Source organism: Cricetulus griseus, chromosome 3 (assembly GCF_003668045.3).
Source record: "Cricetulus griseus strain 17A/GY chromosome 3, alternate assembly CriGri-PICRH-1.0, whole genome shotgun sequence".
NCBI lineage: Eukaryota > Metazoa > Chordata > Mammalia > Rodentia > Cricetidae > Cricetulus > Cricetulus griseus.
The window spans coordinates 4,311,065-4,331,872 of NC_048596.1; the positions used below are offsets into that span (position 1 = coordinate 4,311,065).

Genomic DNA, 20,808 nt, shown 5'->3' on the forward strand with positions numbered 1-20,808 from the left:
GTTGTTTGGGGTGAGCTTTTCAGTTGTTTGGCTTTGTTGTTGTTTATTTTGTTTTTGTTTGTTTGTTTTGGTGTTTCTTTTAATGTGTTCTGGTGATGAGGATGAAGCTGCCACTCTGTATCTTCTGATGCCGTTTGAAAACGTCCCCAAGCACAGTGTAAGCATATAGCTTGGTGGGAGAACGTAGGCCCCAGAGAGTACGAGGCCTGGGCTGGGTCTCCAAAAAGGACAAGGATGGAATTAAGTGGGTAGAATGCTTACCTGCCTAGCATGCACAGCGCTCTGGATTTGATCTAGCACTGTGTGAAACTGGACGAGATGGTAGAAACTGTAACCACAGTGCTCTGACGACCTTGGCTTCTTAGAGAGTTGGAGGCCAGCCTCGCCACATCTGACCCTGTCTCAAAGGTCAAAAAAATGAGAAACATGAAACCTATCCAATTATATTAAATCACTCATTTTATAAATCCGTGAAATAATTGAAAAGGTATCTTGGCTCCTGTAGCCCAAAATACAGTTTCAAAGTAGGTCTGGGGTCACACTAAACACTCAGGTAAGAGACGGAAGGTCTCTACAGATGCTTGTGGCTGACAGCCAAAACCAGAGAAGTCTCTGGCTTTTAAATCGTATTAAAGACTGCAGGTAATAAGTACAGTGGGCCCCCTCAGATAGCTGAGTTGACCATGTGCCAACCCCTCAGAGCCGGGGAGAGGCTGTGGGAGGCCCTGCTGGAAGGTGTGGGAAGGTAGGTAAGGAGCCATGGGTCTCAGACACCAATGAACTCGGGCCTCCTCTGAGGTTGCCAAGAGAGGAACAATACTGGGGTTTCTGCTCCTTAGTTCTGTGACAGCCAAGAAAGTGGCCATGATAACCATGTGACAGCTTATTGGGTTTTTGTCTCTGTCTGGCCTGGAGAAGTGCCGCTTGCTCTCTGGTCTGTGGCTTTGTCTGATCCAGTTGATGGGCCTGTGTGAAGATGAATTATATTCTCCTTCTGTGGGAAGTACCTTAGAGATGTGGCTCTGGTGTCCTCCCATGGCCTGAATGCAGCTTTGTTTTTTAGGGATGGCTCCCCGTACTGTGAAAAGGACTACCAGGGGCTCTTTGGGGTGAAGTGTGAAGCCTGCCACCAGTTTATCACAGGAAAAGTCTTGGAGGTAAGTGACAGAGGGTTCTCCTCAGACCGCTGCCACTCTCCTCACGGGGCCTCTGAGCCTCTTCTCTCTTCCTGAGGAGGAAGGCCACAGGTGGCTGCTTAGCGCATCCCTGTGCTATGCTGTCCTCACTACCTAACACAAGGGGGACTTGGAATATGTTTTTCTTAAACGAAGAGGGCATCAGACCCTCGGTTTATGCCTGTGTTTGGACATGTGTGTTTGCCTGTGTAGCCCCCAGAAGCTCAGTCCTGAGAGAAGGGGAGGTACAAGGTGCTGACTTCCCTGCCCTTAGAAAACCACATCCTCTGATTCAGAGAGCCCTGTGATCCTGTTGAAGGAAGTCTGTCAGATTCAGGTGTGACCACTTCCAGCCAGAGCTCTGTTCCTGCTTCCTTAGCAGCTAACACTGCCAGCGCCTGCCTCTGGGTCTCAATAACTCCTCTTGGGTGAGAGAGGCTGCAGCAAGAATTCTGGGATCAAAGGTCAGAGAAAACCCAGTTTCTCACAGGCCTGGAGGGGAAAGTAACAGTTGCCACACACACACACACACACACACACACACACACACACACACACACTGGGGTGTGCAGAGCAGTCAGAACCAGGAAGCCAACAGCTATAACCTGCTAACCTACCAGCCCATCGTGTGGTTCCCCCAGGTGCTGATGCTGTATAGCCAGTATGGTACATTTTAGGGAAATGGGGTGTTTATCCTATGAGTCCTCACATGTTTCTGGGCCACCCTGAGGGATATCACAACCAAAGTTAAGAGCTGCCTCTCCAAGTCCCTCTAGAAGCTCTCCCGGTGAAACAGAGGCGTCACCATGGACTCTGTGCACATGCTTTTCCAGAGAGGATAAGGAAGTGACTGTGGTCAAGAGAAGTTGCCCAGTAATCTGAGGAAGAAAGCTCTGTAAGAAAGACGATCGCACACAGAGGCTCCTTGGCAAGGACACAGGATAGGATGTGAGCATGCTGTGGTCACAGCACTGGAGAAGGCAGGGTGCGGGTAGGGTGTGGGGGGGGTGCGGGGGTGGGGGGTAGGGTGGGGTCCCTACAGGGACTCATTCAGAAGTCTGGGCTTCATCAGGAGAATGGGAAGTCATGTAAGTGGCTGTAGCTACAGAGTCACAGGATGGGATTAGGGCGCTGTGGGAAGAATACATGAAAACATTCAAACAACACATGTACACACATTCCCACCACACTGTTGACAGTGGGGGAGGAGGAAGCAGCTCGGTTATTTCCCAGTAGAGAGAGGCCTGCATGAACAAAATGGGTTATTCTGTGGCCTAAAAGAAGCAGTGATACCTGCTTTACCACGAGCAAACCCTAAGGGAAAGAAGGCAGATGAGAGGCAGGGAGTGTTTGACCAGACCACCCAGACATGAGCCCATCACAGAAGGCCACAACTGTTTAATACCTAACACTCAGCAACACACAGCAGCTGAGGTTTGCCTGGGGCTGGGGAGATTGCTCCTTGGATACAGTTTCCATTGAGCAAATGCTTTGGAACTAGTTACAAGAGGTTGTTTACATGGCATTAATAATTCACCAGGTGCCTCTCGATGGTTGGTTTTAAAATGCTGAATTTTAGGCTACATGAATTTTGTCTTGAATCTAAAGTTTTAAAAAGTCAGGAAGGGCATGAGGATGCTGTAAGGAAGAGATGCAGGAAGATACCCAAGTTTAAGATCATGTGTTCGCAGTAGTAGAATCAACGGTTTTTACAGTCCCTGTGTGGAAATGTGTTCCCCAAACGAATTGGGAAGAAAAAGGCCTGTGTGATTGAGTGTGTGTGTGTGTGTGTGTGTGTGTGTGTGTGTGTGTGTGTGTGTGTGTGTGTTCACATTTACTTTGACGGCTGTGGGAAGGAATCTACAAAACACAGTTATATCTCAACATGCCATTTTAAAGACCTGCTGGTCCCCCGCCCCCCCCCCCCCCATGTTTTCTCTCTGTGGCTCATAGATGCTGCAGAGGCCTTGTCCCAAATTGCCTTCGGGTGTCAGGGAAGGCCTGAAGAGTTTAGGGCTTGGGGTTGTCCCTTGCAAAGCCTCCAGCACCAGTCAGCCGGGGTGTAGTTCCTACATTCAGCTTAGATTCGGGGTCCACCCAGGAGGCTGTGTCCTCTGCAGATGGGTGTGTGGCCCAGAAGAATGTCCTGCAAGGGTTAGCACAAGACATGTGACTGCCAGTGACTCAGCTGGGCTTGGTGACCAAGACAAAGCAGGACCAGCCTCATTCCCTGGCACTGTTGACAAACCATTCTATGGGTGGGATTGCTTAGATCCTATAGACCTTATCTTTTCCCTTTAAATTCATTTTATCCAAAGTTTATCAATGAGTTTATTTTCTGTATGGGCTGCAACAGTAGTGACTTAAGACAATTCATTCTCTCAGTTTTAGAGTCTGGACATTTATAACAACGTCTAGTCTCAAATGCTGGAGGAATGGCCCTTCCTCATCTCCAGCATCTGGTGCTCCTGGCATGCCTTGGCTTGTGTCCCCATCCCTCTAGGTGTACTGCCTACCCTCCCTTTTCAACATCCCTTCCCTCTGCCAGCCACCCTCCTGCCTTTCTCCTAGATGGGGCATTTATCATTTCATGTAAGGCCTTGCCCATCATTAAAATAGACCTCCTCAAGACCTCAATTACATCTCTAAAGACCATTTCCAAATAAGTTAACACTCCCAGCCCTAAAGACCTACCGTGGAGGTATCATTTTGCTCATCCCTTTCTAGAAAACCAGGCGTGGGCCCCTGTGTCACTGTTGAAAGGCCGTAGACACTGGAGGGAAGCAGAGGCCCCTACATGTATATGAACCCTTAAAGGCATTACCATGCGTGGAGGAGCTCCAAGACTTGTCTGTCCAGGTACAGCTGTGCCTCTGGCTCTCTAGGGCTGTCTTCCTCTCACAGACACAGGGACATCCTACCCTCACCTCTGTCATTGCTTTTTGAGTTTTTTAAAAATTGTTTTGGGACAGGGTCTCACATTTCCTAGGCTAACCTCAGGCTCCCTATGTAGCTGAGCGTGACCTTTAACTGTGGGTCCTCCACTTCCATCTCCTGAATGGGGGGATTACAGGGGTACATCAGTAACCCTGGGGGAATGCAGTGCTGGGGGAGGCCAGGCAAGCACTGTGCCCGCTGAGCCGCATTCCTGCCCCACCCCACACAGCTGTAACCTCTCACCTGTCTCCAGCCTGGGGGGAGGATGGTTTAATAAGAAGCGTGACAGGGAACCTAGGGATCCACTCTGGGCTCTGGAACTCACCCTCTGGGGAAGCTTTGGCAAGCCTCTCAATATCCTTAGCCGCTTCTCTCCTTTTGTAAATAGAGATCATTAAAAGTATGTACTTAAATCTGAGACTGGGGGCAGGTGCTTGACAACTTGGGGGTGGTTCTTGACTCCCAGAATTTCTGTGCTTCTCAGCATGTGAGTTCTGCAAGGGGTCAGAGCCTGTGGCTCATTTTGTCTGGAGATGCCATCTGGAGACTGGCCTGTCATGTCCAGGCACGCACCTTATGTCATGCCTCTCCTTGTTGTCATTTACTTCCTGTTACTTTTCAACAATGTCATTGTCTTTACAAGACCTGTTTGCAAGGCCTGTGAGGATGGTTCATTGGGCAAAGTTTCCTGTTGCTGGGCCCGATGGCCGAGTTAGATCTACGGAACCCGTGTAGTGGAAAGGGAGGCATCCTCATGCATGCCCCTCCCACACACAAAAAATAAGTGAATACAAGTGTGACAGTTTTCTTAAAGTATTTGCTAACTGACCTATACACCCAAAGGACATTCTGAAGATGGTTGTGGCTGCCTCTTTGTTAAGAAGTTCAGGAGCAGATTAGAGTGACATTTTAGGGCTTGTGGATCACCTCCTACCTCCAGACCCTCCTTTGAACTCCCCTTGGAATCAACCTTGCCCTATTTCTTCTCCCCATTTCCCTGCTCACCCCCACCCTACTCTGGAAGCTGCAAGGAGGGTGTGGACCTTCCCTTTGCTACAAATCTCCCCCGTCTTTGGTGGATACCTCCACAAAGACCCCTTTTCCAGATGCTGACTGGTGTCTGTCTTCATTGTGAAGAAGCAACTGCAAATCGTTTTGTGAGGACAGCAAGCACCCTGTAAACAAAGTCTTCAGAGCAAAGGCAACGGGCTTGTCCCTTGTCCCCTCCCTCAGCCAGGCAGAAATTGTGTCCTGATTCTCACCACAGGGGTAGGAAACTGTCTCTGCTGTGCTTGCTTCAGTCGCACAGGCTTCTCTTTCCTGGTCCTCCTCCCATCAGCCCACACCTGCTGGCTGAATCTGGTCTTTCTAGAATGTGTGGTGACGCCTGTTTTCTTGGGGCACTGTTGGGGACTGTGGGCTGCTGTCTGTAATTGAAGAACCTGGCCCTAGTGAGACTCTGCTGGAGCCCCCTCTGCCTCTCCATGTAACACTGTGGAGCCCTGTCCTGTCTTGCTGGGTTAATTTGGGTGGGATTTGGGCTTGCTTTTAAACCCCTCCTGCTTAATTCCTGGCATGTGGGAAATGAAGTCATAACAGGATTCAGTCAAATCCTTTCCCTGGGGTCTCCAAAGGATTAAAAACCAGTGGTTTTGTTTTATCTGGCCTTTTAGCTGATTAAAAAAAAAAATGGCTTTTCCACAAAGGAGTGGAGGCAAATGCTTAAGTCACCTTAGAAACTTGTCCCATCCTTGTTGGTGTGGATATTTTAGGCACATTTTGTTACACTGTGAGTTGGTCTTTCTTGTTTTGGACTAGCCTGTCACCTGGGGAGAGCAACACAGGTTGTCCTATGGTATTTACACAACAGGTCTGGTTGTCACTTTCGAAGACAGCTTTGCAGAAAGCAGTATGAAGTGCCAAACTCTTCCTTTCTTGTCCAGTGTGTCAGCACAGGTGCAGCCGGGGTGAGAGCCAGGGGCAGGGGTGAGAGTCAGCGCCTTGCTGGAAGCAGATGGCACCCTGCCTGTTCTGTCTTTAGACCAATTTGGGCTTATTTTGTTTTTGTTTTTGTTTTTTTTTAACTTTTTATAGGCACAAATATTTTTGAGAATTGGGGAAGGGAAAAGGATCAAGTCCCTCTGTTGATGTTCTTTGCCCCAGGGGACAGTGAGCCACCACAGTGTCCCGACTTTGCATAATATTTTTTGTTTAACATTTGCAAGTGATCTCATAAATACTAATTCTCACAGCAGGCCAGCAAAGTGATCAAGGCCATCACTACTGACCTCCATTTATAGAAGAAGCTACCTCAGGCTGGGAATCTGGAACTAATTAGCGATAGACTGAAATTAGAAAACAGGTCTCTTGATTCTCAGAAGACGGGACATGTGAGAGTGTGTGCACATTCCGGCACCGCCATCCTCACTCAGATAATTGGTCCTGGAATACAGCTTGCTGAAGAACCTAAATTTACTGCTCCTGGTGGAGTGAGTCGCCGGTCTCGTTAGCCATCCTGCCACACCTGTGCTGGGGACAAATGGTTGCTACTTCATCGCTTTAATTGCTTTTACTAATGTGTGATGCCTTTGAAGGCCTTGCTCGTGCTGTTTCTGTGGGGTCAGACCTAAGGGTGTTTTGACTTAATCAGCTGCAGGCTACCGGGATATCAGAGAATATTGGGGATAAATAATGCTGTCTTCAGCCCGAGGGCTTAATTTCTTTACAGATCTCCAGACTGGGATTCTTCCAGGATTCCCAGGTATTCTGGAAGATCTCATGAGGCACAATGAAAATAGGAACACTGCTCGTGTTCCCTCCTCCCAGACTATTGGTGGATGGCTGGAACTAGAGAAATGCCTTCCTATTTTTCCTTCTGTTTTGGAGATGGGGTCTTGCTGTGAAGCCCAAGATGGACTTGAAGTGATGAGCTCAAGCAGTGTGTCCACCTCGGCTTCAGGAGCAGGTGGGACTCTAGGGAGCTACTAATGCTACTACACCTGGCTTGTAATGGTTTCATTGTAAATGGGTTAAGCAGTAAATCCGAATAATGGAATATTACTTAGCCATGTAAAAGAGTGAAATACTGATTCATGTTACACCATGGAAAACTTGAAAACACTCAAAAGTAAAGGGACAAGTCACAAAAGATCATGGATCATATAACTCTGTTTGTGTGGACTATAGAACAGGCAAATGGACAGAGACAGAGAGAAAATTGATAGTGTCCAGGGACTGGGAGGAGAAGTAAGTAGGCAGTGCCTGGTGATGGGGCCTTTGGTCCAGAGGGAGGGTAGGAGGGTGGTGGGGAGGGCTGAAAACTTGGACGAATTAGACAGTGGTGATCGTTGCGCAATTTTGTCAATATATTAAAAAATGCTGAAGTGTGTATTTTAATAATGAGAATTTTATGACACCTAATTTGCATCTCAACTTAAATGTATACGTGTGTATGCGTGTATGTATGTGTGTATGTGTGTGTGTATGTGTGTATGTGTATGTGTGTATGTGTATGTGTGTGTGTGTATGTGTGTATGTGTGTGTGTGTATGTGTGTATGTGTGTGTATGTGTATGTGTGTATGCGTGTGCGTGTATGTGTGTGTGTGTATGTGTGTGTGTGTATGTGTTTATGTGTGTATGTGTATGTGTGTATGCGTATGTGTGTGTATGAGTATGTATGTGTGTATGTATGTGTGTATGTATGTGTGAGTGTGTGTGTGTGTGTGTATGTGTGTATGTGTGTGTGTGTGTGTATAAACAAACATCCCTGCTCCCTTTGCAAAGACATAAGATGACAGTTTGGATACTGTTATTCTGTGTCTGTGAACGACTAAGGAATTTTAAAAGGATAAAAAGAAACACACACATAGATACACACATGCATATAATGTAAACATACATACACTGTTCAAACACACATGCACCCCCACCCCTGCCCTCACCCCCGCCACACACACACCCCGGTAGGATCAGTAGCCATCTTACCCGCCCGCCCGTGTTCTATCTTTCCCCTGCCACCATTGTCTGGCAGTTTTAACTGGGCGGGTCTGAGATCAGAAAGGCACAATAAGACTGATATCATGCCTGTTGTTGTCATCTTTGTTTGTAGCCCAGGATGGCTTGAACTTGCTGTCCATTGATCAGTGCTGGCTCACTGGGGGAAGCTACACTTTGGTTCTGTCTGGCACACTGGTTGCCACCATTTGCAACTGTGCCCCTGGCCCTAGAGGGTGAGTTTGTTTATGTAAAGTCTTGAATGGGAAGTGACCTTGAGTTTAAATTCAGCACAGGGCCTGATGAGTTAGTCGTAATACTGTTTGCAAAGAATAACTTCAACCCTTCTGTTCTTCACAGTGGGGCATTACCCATTTGGAGCATGCCTCTTAACCTGATAAATTGCTTGGGCTTGAGGAAGACATGTCTGGCCCCTGCCCCCACCCCAAGCCACTCACTTTCTCTCTGGCATGTACACTGGCGGAAATGTGTTGCCAGGGGAACCAAGGATTGTTCACAGCAGTAAAGATTTGTTATTTATGGAAAAAATCACCCTGTTTCCTGTCAGAACAAATGGAGGAGCTTCCTTATCCGGAAATGGCAGTTTGAAAAGAATTTGTATTTATCTTGAGTTGAAAAGATGTTTTGTTTTTGAGAGTGATTTTTAACTTCAGAGAGTTAAGTCATTTGGACATTGTCCTTACCTTTCTTTGGTTTTAAACATATGATTTTATTTTACTGTTTAGTTTCAGCCACGTTATTATAAAACAATTGCTATTTTCTTATCTGACTCAATCAGGTTTGAAGCTTAAGTCTATTATTTAAAAATATTTTCCATGCCAGCATGTTGACGCACACTTTTAATACTAGAACTTTGTATAGAGACACAGGCAGGTCTCTGAGTTCAAGGCCAACCTGGTCTACATGGAGAATTCCAGGAGCCAGGGCTACACAGAAAACTGTCTCAAAATGACAAGGGAGGAGAGACTAGAGAGATGGCTCTGCGGTTAAGAGCTCCTCTAGAGGACCTGGGTAAAATTCACAACAACCTTATAGTGACTCATAAGGTCTGTAACTCCAACTCCAGTGAGATATGACGCCCTCTTTTGGCCTCTGGAGGCATTGCATATATGTGGTTGTGGTTTGAAAGAAAATGTCCCCCAAAGGGAGTGACACTATTAGGAGGAATGGCTTTGTTGCAGTAGGCGTAGTCTTTTTTGGAGGAAGTGTGTCACTGTGGAGGCAGGCTTTGAGGTCTCTATATGCTCAAGTCACACCCAGTGAGACAGACCACTTCCTATTGCCTGCAAGCTAAGATGGAGGACACTTGGCTCCTTCTCCAGCACCGCGTCTGCCTGCACGCCACCATGTCACATCATGGTGATAATGGACGGAACCTTCGGACTATAAGTGAGCCACCCCATTAAATGTTTTCCCTTATAAGAGTTGCTTTGGTTGTGGTTTCTCTTTGCAGTAATAGAAACCCTAACTAAGACAGAGACTAACACTATTTGGATTTAATAAGGTGAACTGAATTTTGAGGGTCAGGGGGAACCATTCTCTCTTGGACAGAGTATCCTCCTGTGTTATGTGAGCTTTCTGTCCCAGCTGATCCCACCGCCCTGGAGCCCCAAATAAACACACAGATGCTATATTAGTTATGAAACTATTGGCTGATGACTAGGGCTTCTTATTGGCTGTCTCCATCTTAATTATTAACCCATTTCTATTAATCTATGTATTTCCACATGGTCTTGGCTTACCAGAGAAGCGTCCAGACCTCTAACTCCATTGGTGGCTAACATGGTGACTACTGCCTACATTTCCCACAATTCTCCTCCTCTATTAGCACCACCTATCTTGCTGCCTGGTCAATCAGTGTTTTATTTATCAACCCATAAGAGAAACATGTCCAAAAGGACGTCCCCCATCACTCATCAATCACTTGGATCTGCCCATCAGGTTAAGAATGACTGGAGACATCAGAAGTCACCACACACGGTCACTACCACCCTGCCTCTTCTGCTGGGTATTTTCTCTGTGCAATCCCCTCCTGTTCCTAAGAGCTTGTGACAATAAAGGTGTCTCCTCAGGTTGATCTCCCCAGGGACCCTGGTGCCACCTTGGCCTTGTGCATTTATAAACATCACCTCTTTGCACAAGTGTGTTAAATTTGTGACAATCATCCCAAGCTCACCAGGAAGGTTCCCCTGGGTGAGGGGATGACGACAAGAGCTACAGGAGTGATGGGGACATTTGGTCCCATGGACCAGAGAGCAGTGCCACCCTTCTCTTTAGTCTCTCTAAGCAGGCTTCTCCTGCTCTGTGTTACACCTCAGTGCACTGGCTTCCTGGACACTGTAGCTTCCTGCCTTTTCCCATGCCAGCTCCAGCAGATGGACTTGATCCTAGGCTGCCAGCTAGCCAGGAGGGGAGGAGTTAGGGCCTTAGCCCATCAACCCTGGTGGGAATGAACAGGTGCAGGAATCCCTCCTCCTCAAAGCAGACTTGCAGCTGGCTTACAAACTGTCTACAAGCTCTGAACCCAATGGTGCTCAACCTTCCTAATGCTGTGACCCTTTAACACAGTTCCTCACAAAACTATTTTCATTGCTGCTTTACAACTATAATCTTGCTACTGTTATGAATCACAATGTACATATCTGTGTTTTCCAATGGTCTTCGGCGACCCCTGTGAAAGGGTTGTTTGATCTTCCAAAAGGGTCTCGACCCACGTTGTAACCAAATGCAAAGCTGTATGCATCTCAGTACCAGAAGTAGAATCTGGGGACTTGGAGTCACGCAGCAGTGGGCAGGGGAAGGAGAAAGGCTGTGTGAGACACACACACACACACACACCAGAGTCCATCCCTTTGGCTGCACTTGGAAGGAACAAATTCTGCAATAGCTTCAATAAGCCTATGTGCCGAAAGGAAGCTGGCTGCTTCCCCTACCCCACTCTATTTACTCCTGAGGTAGTTATGTAATGGTTACAATGCACCATTAAGAAGTTGAAGCAAGGGGCTGGAGAGATGTCTCAGTGGTTAAGAGTACTGGCTACTTTCCCAGAGGACCTGGGTTCAGTTCCCAGCACCCATATGGAAACACACAACTGTCTTTTGTACCAGTTCCAAAGAACCAACACCCTCTTTTTGGGCTCCTCCCTGCACATGGCACACATAGACACACACAGGAAAAGACACATGCATATAAAATAGGTAACTTTTTAATTCAGTTACCAGCCATGAAGGTGTTTGGAAACGAAATCCCTTAAACCACTTAACTTTAGGCTCCACATGTGTTTATGCCCATGAGCTCAGCCTTCACTGCTCCACAGAGTATTTCCTGTCAGTCTTCACCAGTGTCTAGCAGCTAGCAATGCTATAATGAATGATTCATTTTTACATTACGAGTTTCGTCATGGCCTTCAACCAAAAATCATGAAAGATCACATGACTCCACCTTTCTGGGCAAGCCGCCTATAAAACAAGCGGCTCTTTAGCTGCCTTCCTGCCCACTATGGTCTCTCTCCCCACTCTACCTGAGTCCAGTGTCTAAGCATCCCCTTCTGAAGACTTCGTGCTGCTCTGCTGGGCTGTCATCCATAATGCTGGCACACCGGCCAGACAGCCTGTATCCATGGTGACTATGAGGGATATCAGGGTGATGATCAAGAGGTTGCTTGACTGATTTGCTTCGAGACACTTCAGCCTTGGCTTTAGCACCGAGTCTGGTTGGAGCAGGGTTTAGCCAACAACTCAGTGATTAATATTCGTTCCACTTATGCATTGCAAAATTCACCTGTGTCAAGAATGATCCGGTGATGTTTGGTGACTTTACAGAATTATGAGCTGTCATTACAGCCTAGTTTGTGAACTTCTCGGTCACCTTTCTTAGGTTTCACCTTTGACTAGGTTCTCATTAGCTTTCTCTAAACCACTTCCACTGAGAACAGGGCCCTGCCTGTTGGAAAGGCCTAACTAACTCATCAAGGCCTGACCTCCCCTGTGCCTTCCTTGAGTCTCCAAACTCCACATGGCAGTGATATTTGGAATGGTTTTTTTCTCAGTAAACCTTGAAGATGACTGTTTCTCTTTCTCCCTGTCCCAAGATCACAGAGGTGATAAAGTGAGTAAAATCTGGACAAGAAACAGATAAAACACATTTAGTTAGGCAAGATAGGGAGAGAACCCAATTCTAAGGCCAAGGTTGCTTGCAGCCATGTGACTGGGGCCCAGATGAGTCTCTGTGTTCTGTCCTCAGTGACAGATTCCTTTACTCTTGTAGAAAGCAGTTGGCTGCTATCTGTACCAAACTAGAGGTACTAGGAATACAGAGGCTAAAGGAATCATCTTTGATCCATGCTTGGGGGAAATGTCACCTGGATGTCATCCATGTAGTGTGAGTTTCCAGTGCAGTGTGTGGTTCCCTTGTCAGCGACAGCATTGTGCACTCGTAATGCGGTGAGTCAGCCTCATGTTCAGTGCTGTGTGTGTGTACATGTGTGTGAGTTCTTGTGTGTGTGTGTGTGTGTGCATGTGTGTGTGTGTGCATGTGTGTGTGTGCATGTGTGTGTGTGTGTACATATGTGTGAGTTCTTGTGCGTGTGTGTGTGTGTGTACATGTGTGTGAGTTCTTGTGCATGTGTGTGTGTGTGTACATGTGTGTGAGTTCTTGTGCATGCGTGTGTGTGTGTGTGTGTGTGCGCGCGCGCCTATGGGGCTAAAAGGGACACTGGAGTTTCAGGTGGTGTGAGCCTCTGACATGGGTGCTGGAATCCAAGCTTGAGTCCTGTGGGAGAGTGGCATTTGAGTCATCTCTCTCTAGCCCTTTACTGGTTCTCAGACTCTACCCCAGTGAACCTGGTTGGGGGTTCAAGCAGAGGCCTGGGTAAGTGTGGCTAACCTTCAGTGCTGCTGCAATTCTGGGGTAAGATGCCCAAAGATGCCACTCTGAGAATCTCTCCTGTAATGGAGGGTTTTGACTCATTAGAAGAAAAACACACCAGCGCTTAGGTTGACACCCTGTAATTATTAGGATGTGCAACTAATAGCTTTATCTTCACTTCATAAGCTCAGCTATGTTGCCAATACTTTTACATTTCTTCAGCAGTGGGTGGTGTAAGGACTCAGGCGTTATGCTGACCCTGCCCCTGTCACCTGGCAGAATGCACTCAGGCAGTGCCCTGGTCAGCCCAGGGTCCCATGGTTGCATAGTCTGCAGGCAGCTGCAAAGGACCCTTCAGAAGACAGACCCCGCCCACTTAATCCTCTCTCGTTCTCTCTCTCTCCACTCTCTCTCTGCTCCTCTCCTTTTCTCTCTCCCACTGTTTCCCCGGGGCAGACAGGACTTTCCCTGTCTCCCTCTTCTCTCTGTTCTCTCTCTCTGTTTCTTATCTCTTTTCTCTTTCTTCCTCCATCTTTTCCCTTTATAATAAAACTTCTCACTTGAGCTCTGTCTGCCTGGCGTGTTTGTCCCCCCACCTTGGTCACCCTCACCTGTCATGGAATCCACCAAGCTTCCCCTCAATCTTTATCATAACAGTTGGGTCTGTTTCCAACCAGCTTAAAGAGATTCCATAGAATAGAGAAGGGTCTTGGGATATGTTGGTTGTTATGGCCCAGCAATGGCTATGATTTTTCTTAAATCATCTTAGTCTTATTGAAAATGGCCATAGTTGATACAGAGTCTTGCCTCTGTCCTAAGGAAGGGAACCTTCTCTGGTTTTGGTTGGTTGTTTGTCCACGTGAGCTGGGGACTTTACTTTCTGTCCCAGATTCATCTGAGATTTCTGAAGAACTGCCCAGAACAGTTATAGTAGTCATTTAGTCATTTAGTACCCTCCCACCAACACGTGCTCTCGCGCACACACACACACATACACACACACACACACACACAGACACACACACACACACACACGCACGCACACACGCACACGCACACAGACACACACACACATACACACGCGCGTGCACACACGCACACGCACACAGACACACACACATACACACACACGCACACGCACAGACACACACACGCGCGTGCGCGCACACACACATACACATACAGATGCACACACGCTACACACATGCCTCACACACATGCACACTCACACACATAGATACCACTCACACACGAACATGCACACACACACACACTCACACACAGTACTGATCAGGCAAGCCTGCTTAGTGGGTAGTAGTGCTTGCTGCCAAGCCTGCTGATAGCAGCAGGGGAGACCTGATTCCTGCAGCTTGTCCTCTGACCTCCACACTTGTGCCATGACACCCGCTACACACACAATAAATAAATACATGTAAAAAAAAAGTTGTAAACAGAGCACAAACTGTGTAAGTGTACGCCTCCAGCCAGGCTGACAAATAAGTCCTCCTTAGCCGGCGTTTCCATCCAACGGCACTGCAGAGTTCTGCAGCTTGGAATGCACGTCCAAAGTTGCAGTCAGTTTTATTTCACTTTTGCCTAGAGCTTCGTAACATGTGTCTCCAAAGCAGCGACTTGGACGAGAAAGCTGTTTGCAAGCTGTGCTCGCTGCCACACACCTTTTCCTCTTACAAAAAAAAAAAAAAAAAAAAAAAAAAAAAAAAAAAAAAACCGTTTAAAATCACTGGTCTGATTTCAAGGCCAGCTTGGGGAGGGCGGGGGGGGGGGGGGAGCAGTACCAGTACCATCAGATTTACAATGTAGTTAATTGCAAGCGGCTGTAAAGAAATGGCACTTTCCTCACCTGCATTTAACAAAAGAAAGAATGTCTACCCCCCTCCTTTTCTGGAACATGGACTAGCCCATCGTGGCTGGTGTGTTTAGTCAGTGAAGCAAGAGAGGAGGCGTTGAGCCTGCCACAACTGCTCTAGTTTCCTGTGTGAGTCTCTAGAGAGATGCCTGTGACTGCAGCCTAGCTTCTCAGTGAAGTCTGGTGTGTAAGGCAGGCAGGCAGGGGCCTCAGTCTACTGGGCTGAGGTCTGGCGTTTCAGAGTGTTCTGAGCTGGCAGCCCAGAGGAATTCTGCCCAGGAGAGCTGAAGAAGAGACCCACAGGATCCCTGGCACAAGGTAAAGCAGGCATTGCAAGGGTGTCCTTTGCCTGGTGTTAAATCTCTGGCTTCCTGGGTAAGCTTGGGAGCCACTGGGAACTTCCACATATTGTAGGTTGTGTGGTAGCAACAGAGGCTTCTATTATCCTGAAATGCATTTTGTTTGTTTCTTTCTGATGCTACAAAGTTGAACCATGGACCATCTCTCATTGAGATTTAAAGAGACTAGACAGGTCCTGCTGGGGTATTGTAGAAGCTTAAAAACAGGAGCTGTGTTTGAGTACAATTACTCCCAAGAATTAAAAGAATTTTTTTTTAGACTTTTGGCTTGTGTGTGTGTGTGTGTGTGTGTGTGTGTGTGTGTGTGTACTTGCTACTGTAATCTGTGCAATGCTCTTCTTTAATAAGCCCCCGCATGACTGTAAATGAAGATCACTATGTTTTGATAGTGTTATTATTTGTTTCTGCTACAGTTTGAAAGAGTCCTTGGGTGTGACCTCTGCTACCTTCGGGTGCACAGTGAGAAGAATCCGGTCTTTGTAATAAAAATAGTTTCCCTAAAGACCTAGCTGTTGGTGCAGCTGTATTCAAAATTTATTATATTCTGTGTGGGGAGGGGAATGTTTAAAAGTGTGTTGTGCTGTCTCTAAAGAAGAATTGAGTTGAGAAAGTTATCCCAACTGTGATAGAGATGGATGAGAGCTCCGGGCAGCTGAGTGAGGGTAGAGACTTAGAAGAAATCTGAGCCATTCCCTGGGGCAATGGAGGAATGTTAAGAGGCTATGAAGTCCTTTAGGTTACCCAAACAGGTTCTGACAAGTAAGTGAAAAATAACTAATTAAAATATAATTGTTGCCATTCTGTAATGGATCAAAAGGCTGGCTGGGTCTCCAGGAGCTTTGGAGAGTTGATTTTGCTAGGCTCTTAGGCATGAGTTACTTTCAAGGAGGCTTTTGTGCCAGGCCTCCTGGAGAGCTGCAAATGGGAGTTGTGAGCAGATGCTGTAAGTGGGATTTTCCTGGGTCAGTAAGTTTAATGTCAGTGCTTCACCCAACAGCCACAGGGAGTGTAGCACCAGGGCCACAAAGGGCTTTCCCCTCCAGCTTATCTGAAAGGACATAGCAGTCAGGGCCACCTGGGTCTTGTCATCTGCCTCTGTCCCCAGAGCTCTTCAGAGCAGGGTTTTCAGCTTTGCACTGCTGATATTCTGGATGGAGTCATTCTTTGTGGCTGGGAACTTTCCTGAAGGATGTTTAACATCAGGCTTGGTCTGCACCTGCCAGGTGACAGTAGTCCCTCCCTCCCCAGTCACAACCTCAGATGCCTCCAGACATTACCAGAGGCTCCTGGCGGGGTTCAGGGCACCCCAGTTGAGAGTCTTTGCTCTGGAAAACCCTCCTCTGAGGCCTCCTGCTGCATGTCAGGATGGGAGAGGTGGCCAGTGTGTGGAGGAGATCTGCAGAGTCCAAGGAAAGTAAGTGGTCAGACATTTTAGCTTGATCGTTTTGGTTTGGGTTTGCCTGGCCTTTATTTGCAGGTAGGTAGGTAGGTGTGTGTGTGTGTGTGTGTGTGTGTGTGTGTGTGTGTGTGTGTGTGTTCATGCATGTCTCCTCACCTCCCCTTAAAGGCCCTCTGGTATTTTGTCAGTGTTGTGCTGTGTAGAAGTCAGACATACATATTTTAAGTGCATACATCCTGGGAACTACTATTTAAAAAGAAAAAGAAACTCACACAGTGGCCTGTTCTACAGAGTGAAGGATCTCCCACAGCCTATTTATTCTGCAGATAAAGGTATTTTGATGTGTGGGTGTGGGTGTGTCTAGGCAAACCTGAGGCTTTCATTTGTTTGTCTGGTTTGGGGTGGTTGCTTGTTTTTTATTTCTGGAACCTGCAAATGAAATGTTTTCATCGTCCAACTCCCCAGGTTCCCCACCCCCATTTCAAGAGGTCTCAAACTCTAGGGTTTTGTTTTTGTTTTTGTTTTTTTTTGTTTTGTTTTGTTTTTTAGGGGAATTGGCTCTTATCATTTTGTCAAGGAACTACTGTTCATAGCTTTTTTTGTTTTTTTTCTACTTCACAGGTAACAGGGAAGTCAGTGGCTGGAAATTTTTTTTCCACTTTAGCATATGCTATTGTTTGTTTACTCCCAAAGATTTACAAATTATAAATACCTGTCCAAACATCCAACCCATGCTCCAGCAGTAGCTGTAAATTTCCCAGCTATACACTCAGTCTTGTGAAATAGCCGACTCTTAGAAGCTGTATTTGCTACATTTTATGGTGTTGCTCCAACGAACAAGGTGTGGTTTTGATTTCCATGAGCAGATGACTATTCAATATAGCAAATGCTGCTCCATGGAAGCTGGGCCGTCTTCCTTTGCCTGAATCCATTTTTAGCCATAGGACTGGACTAGGCCTCAATATTACCATCAGAGTTCTGCTTTTGACTGAAAAATAAATGTATTTACCTCTACCTGGAGGTACCAGTATGTCCTGTGTCATGTGTGCTCCTGAAAACATTTCCTCCCCTGAGTAAAATTGGTCCCCACTCACTAGCCCTCAGGTCTGAAAGTGCAGAGAATTTTAATATTTTACATCTCTTGCCCTTAGGGTGTAGCAGTCACACTCAGCAGTTGATGACCGTGGGAGAGGCCATGCACAGGCTTGGCCTGCAGGAAACTTGCATGTCTGTATGTGGGCCTGAAAATGGCACAAGTGAAATCTTGGTCACTTACTAAAGAGTCACAGCTAACACTCCCATAACAAAATCCACAGAAAATTTATTTAGCCAAGGTTTTATATGACACAGACTATTTTAAAATGAATGCCCAAAGCCCTTAGGGAAGCTCCATCTTTATGCTTTGTTGTGGTGGAGAATGGACAGTTGTGTGTGACAATTGACAGGGCAAACACCTCTGTCCAATGGAAGGAATCTGGTAAGCCCTGGCTTTCCAGGCACTTCTGGACTCTTTACATCCTTTCCTCCCGGCATAGGGCAGGATTCCTCAGAACCTAGTGTGATTACGCCTAGAATGTCTTTATGGCCGGCTCCCACACAGACAGGTGGGGGAGGTCAGAGCAATAGCTCAAGCTTTTATGGCAGGCTTTGGCCAAGGAAAGAAAGTCTAGTTTGTGTAGTTTGCTCTGTGACAGGAAGAGCAGAGTTGGTGTCATGGGAGGTGGGGAGGTCAGCAAGACTGCTCCGCAGGCCTTCTCAGCTCTTGGATTTTAATGTTCCCCACACCAGAAGCATTGAGCTTTGGGCGATTGTTCCAGAACTCTCATCTGCTAGAGTCTGGGCTGTGTAGAGTCTGCTAGAGTGTGACTGCGGGTCTGGGCTGTGTATTTATTTCTTCAGAAGGACCTATCTGGTCCCACTGTGGGCAGGTGTTCTGGTGAAGAGGCTGGCAGGCACTTTGAAGAATGCAGAGGAAGTGGATCTGAGGGTTACAGAATCTGGAGGGGAAGAAAGCTTATAGATTCTTATTTATGAGGCCCAGAAATTGAATTTCTGCTGGTATTGAAAGCCCCACAGGCTAACGCAGCCTCTGACCTCAGTAAGATGAAAAGCGTAAGAACCGAAGAGGACCTGATACCCAGGTGAATCTTCACGTCTCCTCAGAAACCGTCAGCCTGAGGAAGCTTGCTATTAGAAGTGAACAGACCCGTGTTCCTTCTCACATGGCATGGTGTGGGATCTCAGGACTGAGGAACACTGCAGGGTCAGGTGGTCTCACCTCGTCTTCTGAGGCAGGTGCTGAGATATACCTTGTGCAGATGACCTGAACTCACAAATTTCCCAGGATATTCGGGGAGTAAAGGTGTTTTGGTGAGAGATAAGGAAATCTGAGGTCATTTTAGAGGCTTCCACTTCAGTTCACAGACTGAGCCCAGACCCCGAGTATGTCAATGGCTCGGAGTCTTCACAGAGCCAGGCCTGTGTCACCTGCTGCAATCACTTTAGTCACAGAGACAGTGAATTTTGTCACAGAGATTTTATTCCCAGGGTGGTCTAGAGTAAAGCAGAGAAGTGGGGAGGTGGGTGGGACTTACAGATTATTGGGGGGGTGGGGGAGGCAGGTATTAGTCATCTGTAGACATGCAATCAGTCTGTGGCACTTCACCAAAGGCATGTTCAGAAAAGATGGGTGTTACCATGATCTAGGCAGACTATTTTTTATTTATTCCTGACCTAAAAAGGTCACCCATCAGATGCCTGAACAAGCTGAGATGAAGAGTTGGTAGTTTTGACCAAGATGATCTCCAAGCCTCTGAGAAGTAACATAGGCAGCTGTTGTCGTCTTCACCCCTAGGTGAAAGCTGCTGTGTGAGAAAGCAGAGTTGTTGGGAGACAGATGATATGCTACTCAGATGTGTGAACTCCAGAACTGGGGCCTTCAGGGTTGACTAAGGGTGCTGGAGCGATGGCTCAGTGGTGACAGCATTTGCTGCTCTTCCAGAGGACCTGAGTTTAGTTCCCAGCACCCACATCAGGTGGCTCATAACTGCCCATAACTTAGTTCCTGGGGACCCAATGCCCTCTTCTGGCCTATACACCCCCCATCCCACCCCCACACACACGAGAAAGAGAGACAGACAGACAGACAGACACAGAGAAAAACATATAATACATAATATTTTTTAGAAAAGAGACTTTAAAACTACACTAGTTTCAAACTAGTGAAGCTAGAATATTACTCAGATGACTTGGGCTTCAAATCTGCCTTTGCCTGAAGCCAGGGAGGCTCACTGTAGCCCCAGGAGGAGGGCTGTGGTGAGAGAACACCCACCCTGTTGGCTTTGTCATCCTCCACACCTGCAGAGAGTTTGTCAAATACATGGTTGTGGTCTCCATGCCGCTGGCCCACATCACAGTCGTGTTTTGCTCGTAAATATTAGCTGAAGCAGAAATACTTGGTTATGCACAAGGACCTCTCTTATCATCCCTCACTACTAAATATGAATTCTCTTCAATTGTTTTTTTTCTGTGCAGCTGGCTCCTTGCATCCTCACTTAAGTCCCTATACCTTGTCCAAATAAACACACTTGAAAAGATAGAGACCTGTGCTTGGCGAAGCTCAGAACATCCTCTAATAGAATTCAAGACAGCATTTGCTTTGTTTGGGCAGCCAGAGAAGGATGCCAAATGTATCAAGTCTGGCACTGGATGAAAGGCGCTGGTTCTTACGTAACAAAGTTTAAATCGCAAGGGGGGCAGGATGGAGATAGCCAGGTTTCCTTTGTGTTTTGCAAAGAATTTTAAAACATAAGGGGAAAAGTCTACTTGACTGGGTTTGTTTGGCCTCTGAACTGCAAGATTGTGCGACTCTATCAATATCCCTTATCTTGGTTTTCACAGGCAACTTCGTATCCCTCCTCTTTTTCATTCCTCCCCTGGTGGACCTTTCTCTGTCGCACAAGCATGTGATTTTCCCATCTTGGGTCCTTTGCACCCTCTTTCATTCTGCATGGGACATCTCTCACCAGATGTCAACAGCCTTCTCATTTGTCAACTGCCTGTTAGTCCCTAGTGCATACTCCCTGGGCACCTAGCTTGACCCCGACCCCAGACCATCTTCTGTCCCCCTGGCCATGTTTTATCTCTCTCTGGAACCATTTCTTCCCATTATCTTAAATTCTTATGTGTTT

General features: G+C 47.0%; 1 protein-coding gene across 7 annotated transcripts in view; it reads left to right on the plus strand.

Annotated features, from left to right (window-relative positions):
* The window catches only part of Ablim1 (actin binding LIM protein 1), a 175,539-nt gene that overhangs the window by 83,696 nt on the left and 71,035 nt on the right, over window positions 1–20,808 (plus strand). For all 7 annotated transcript variants that reach the window (XM_035441750.1, XM_035441751.1, XM_035441752.1 and 4 more), the window contains one exon: window positions 1,064–1,157. In XM_035441750.1, coding sequence (XP_035297641.1) covers window positions 1,064–1,157 — 94 coding nt within the window. The remainder of the gene's footprint in view (window positions 1–1,063; window positions 1,158–20,808) is intronic.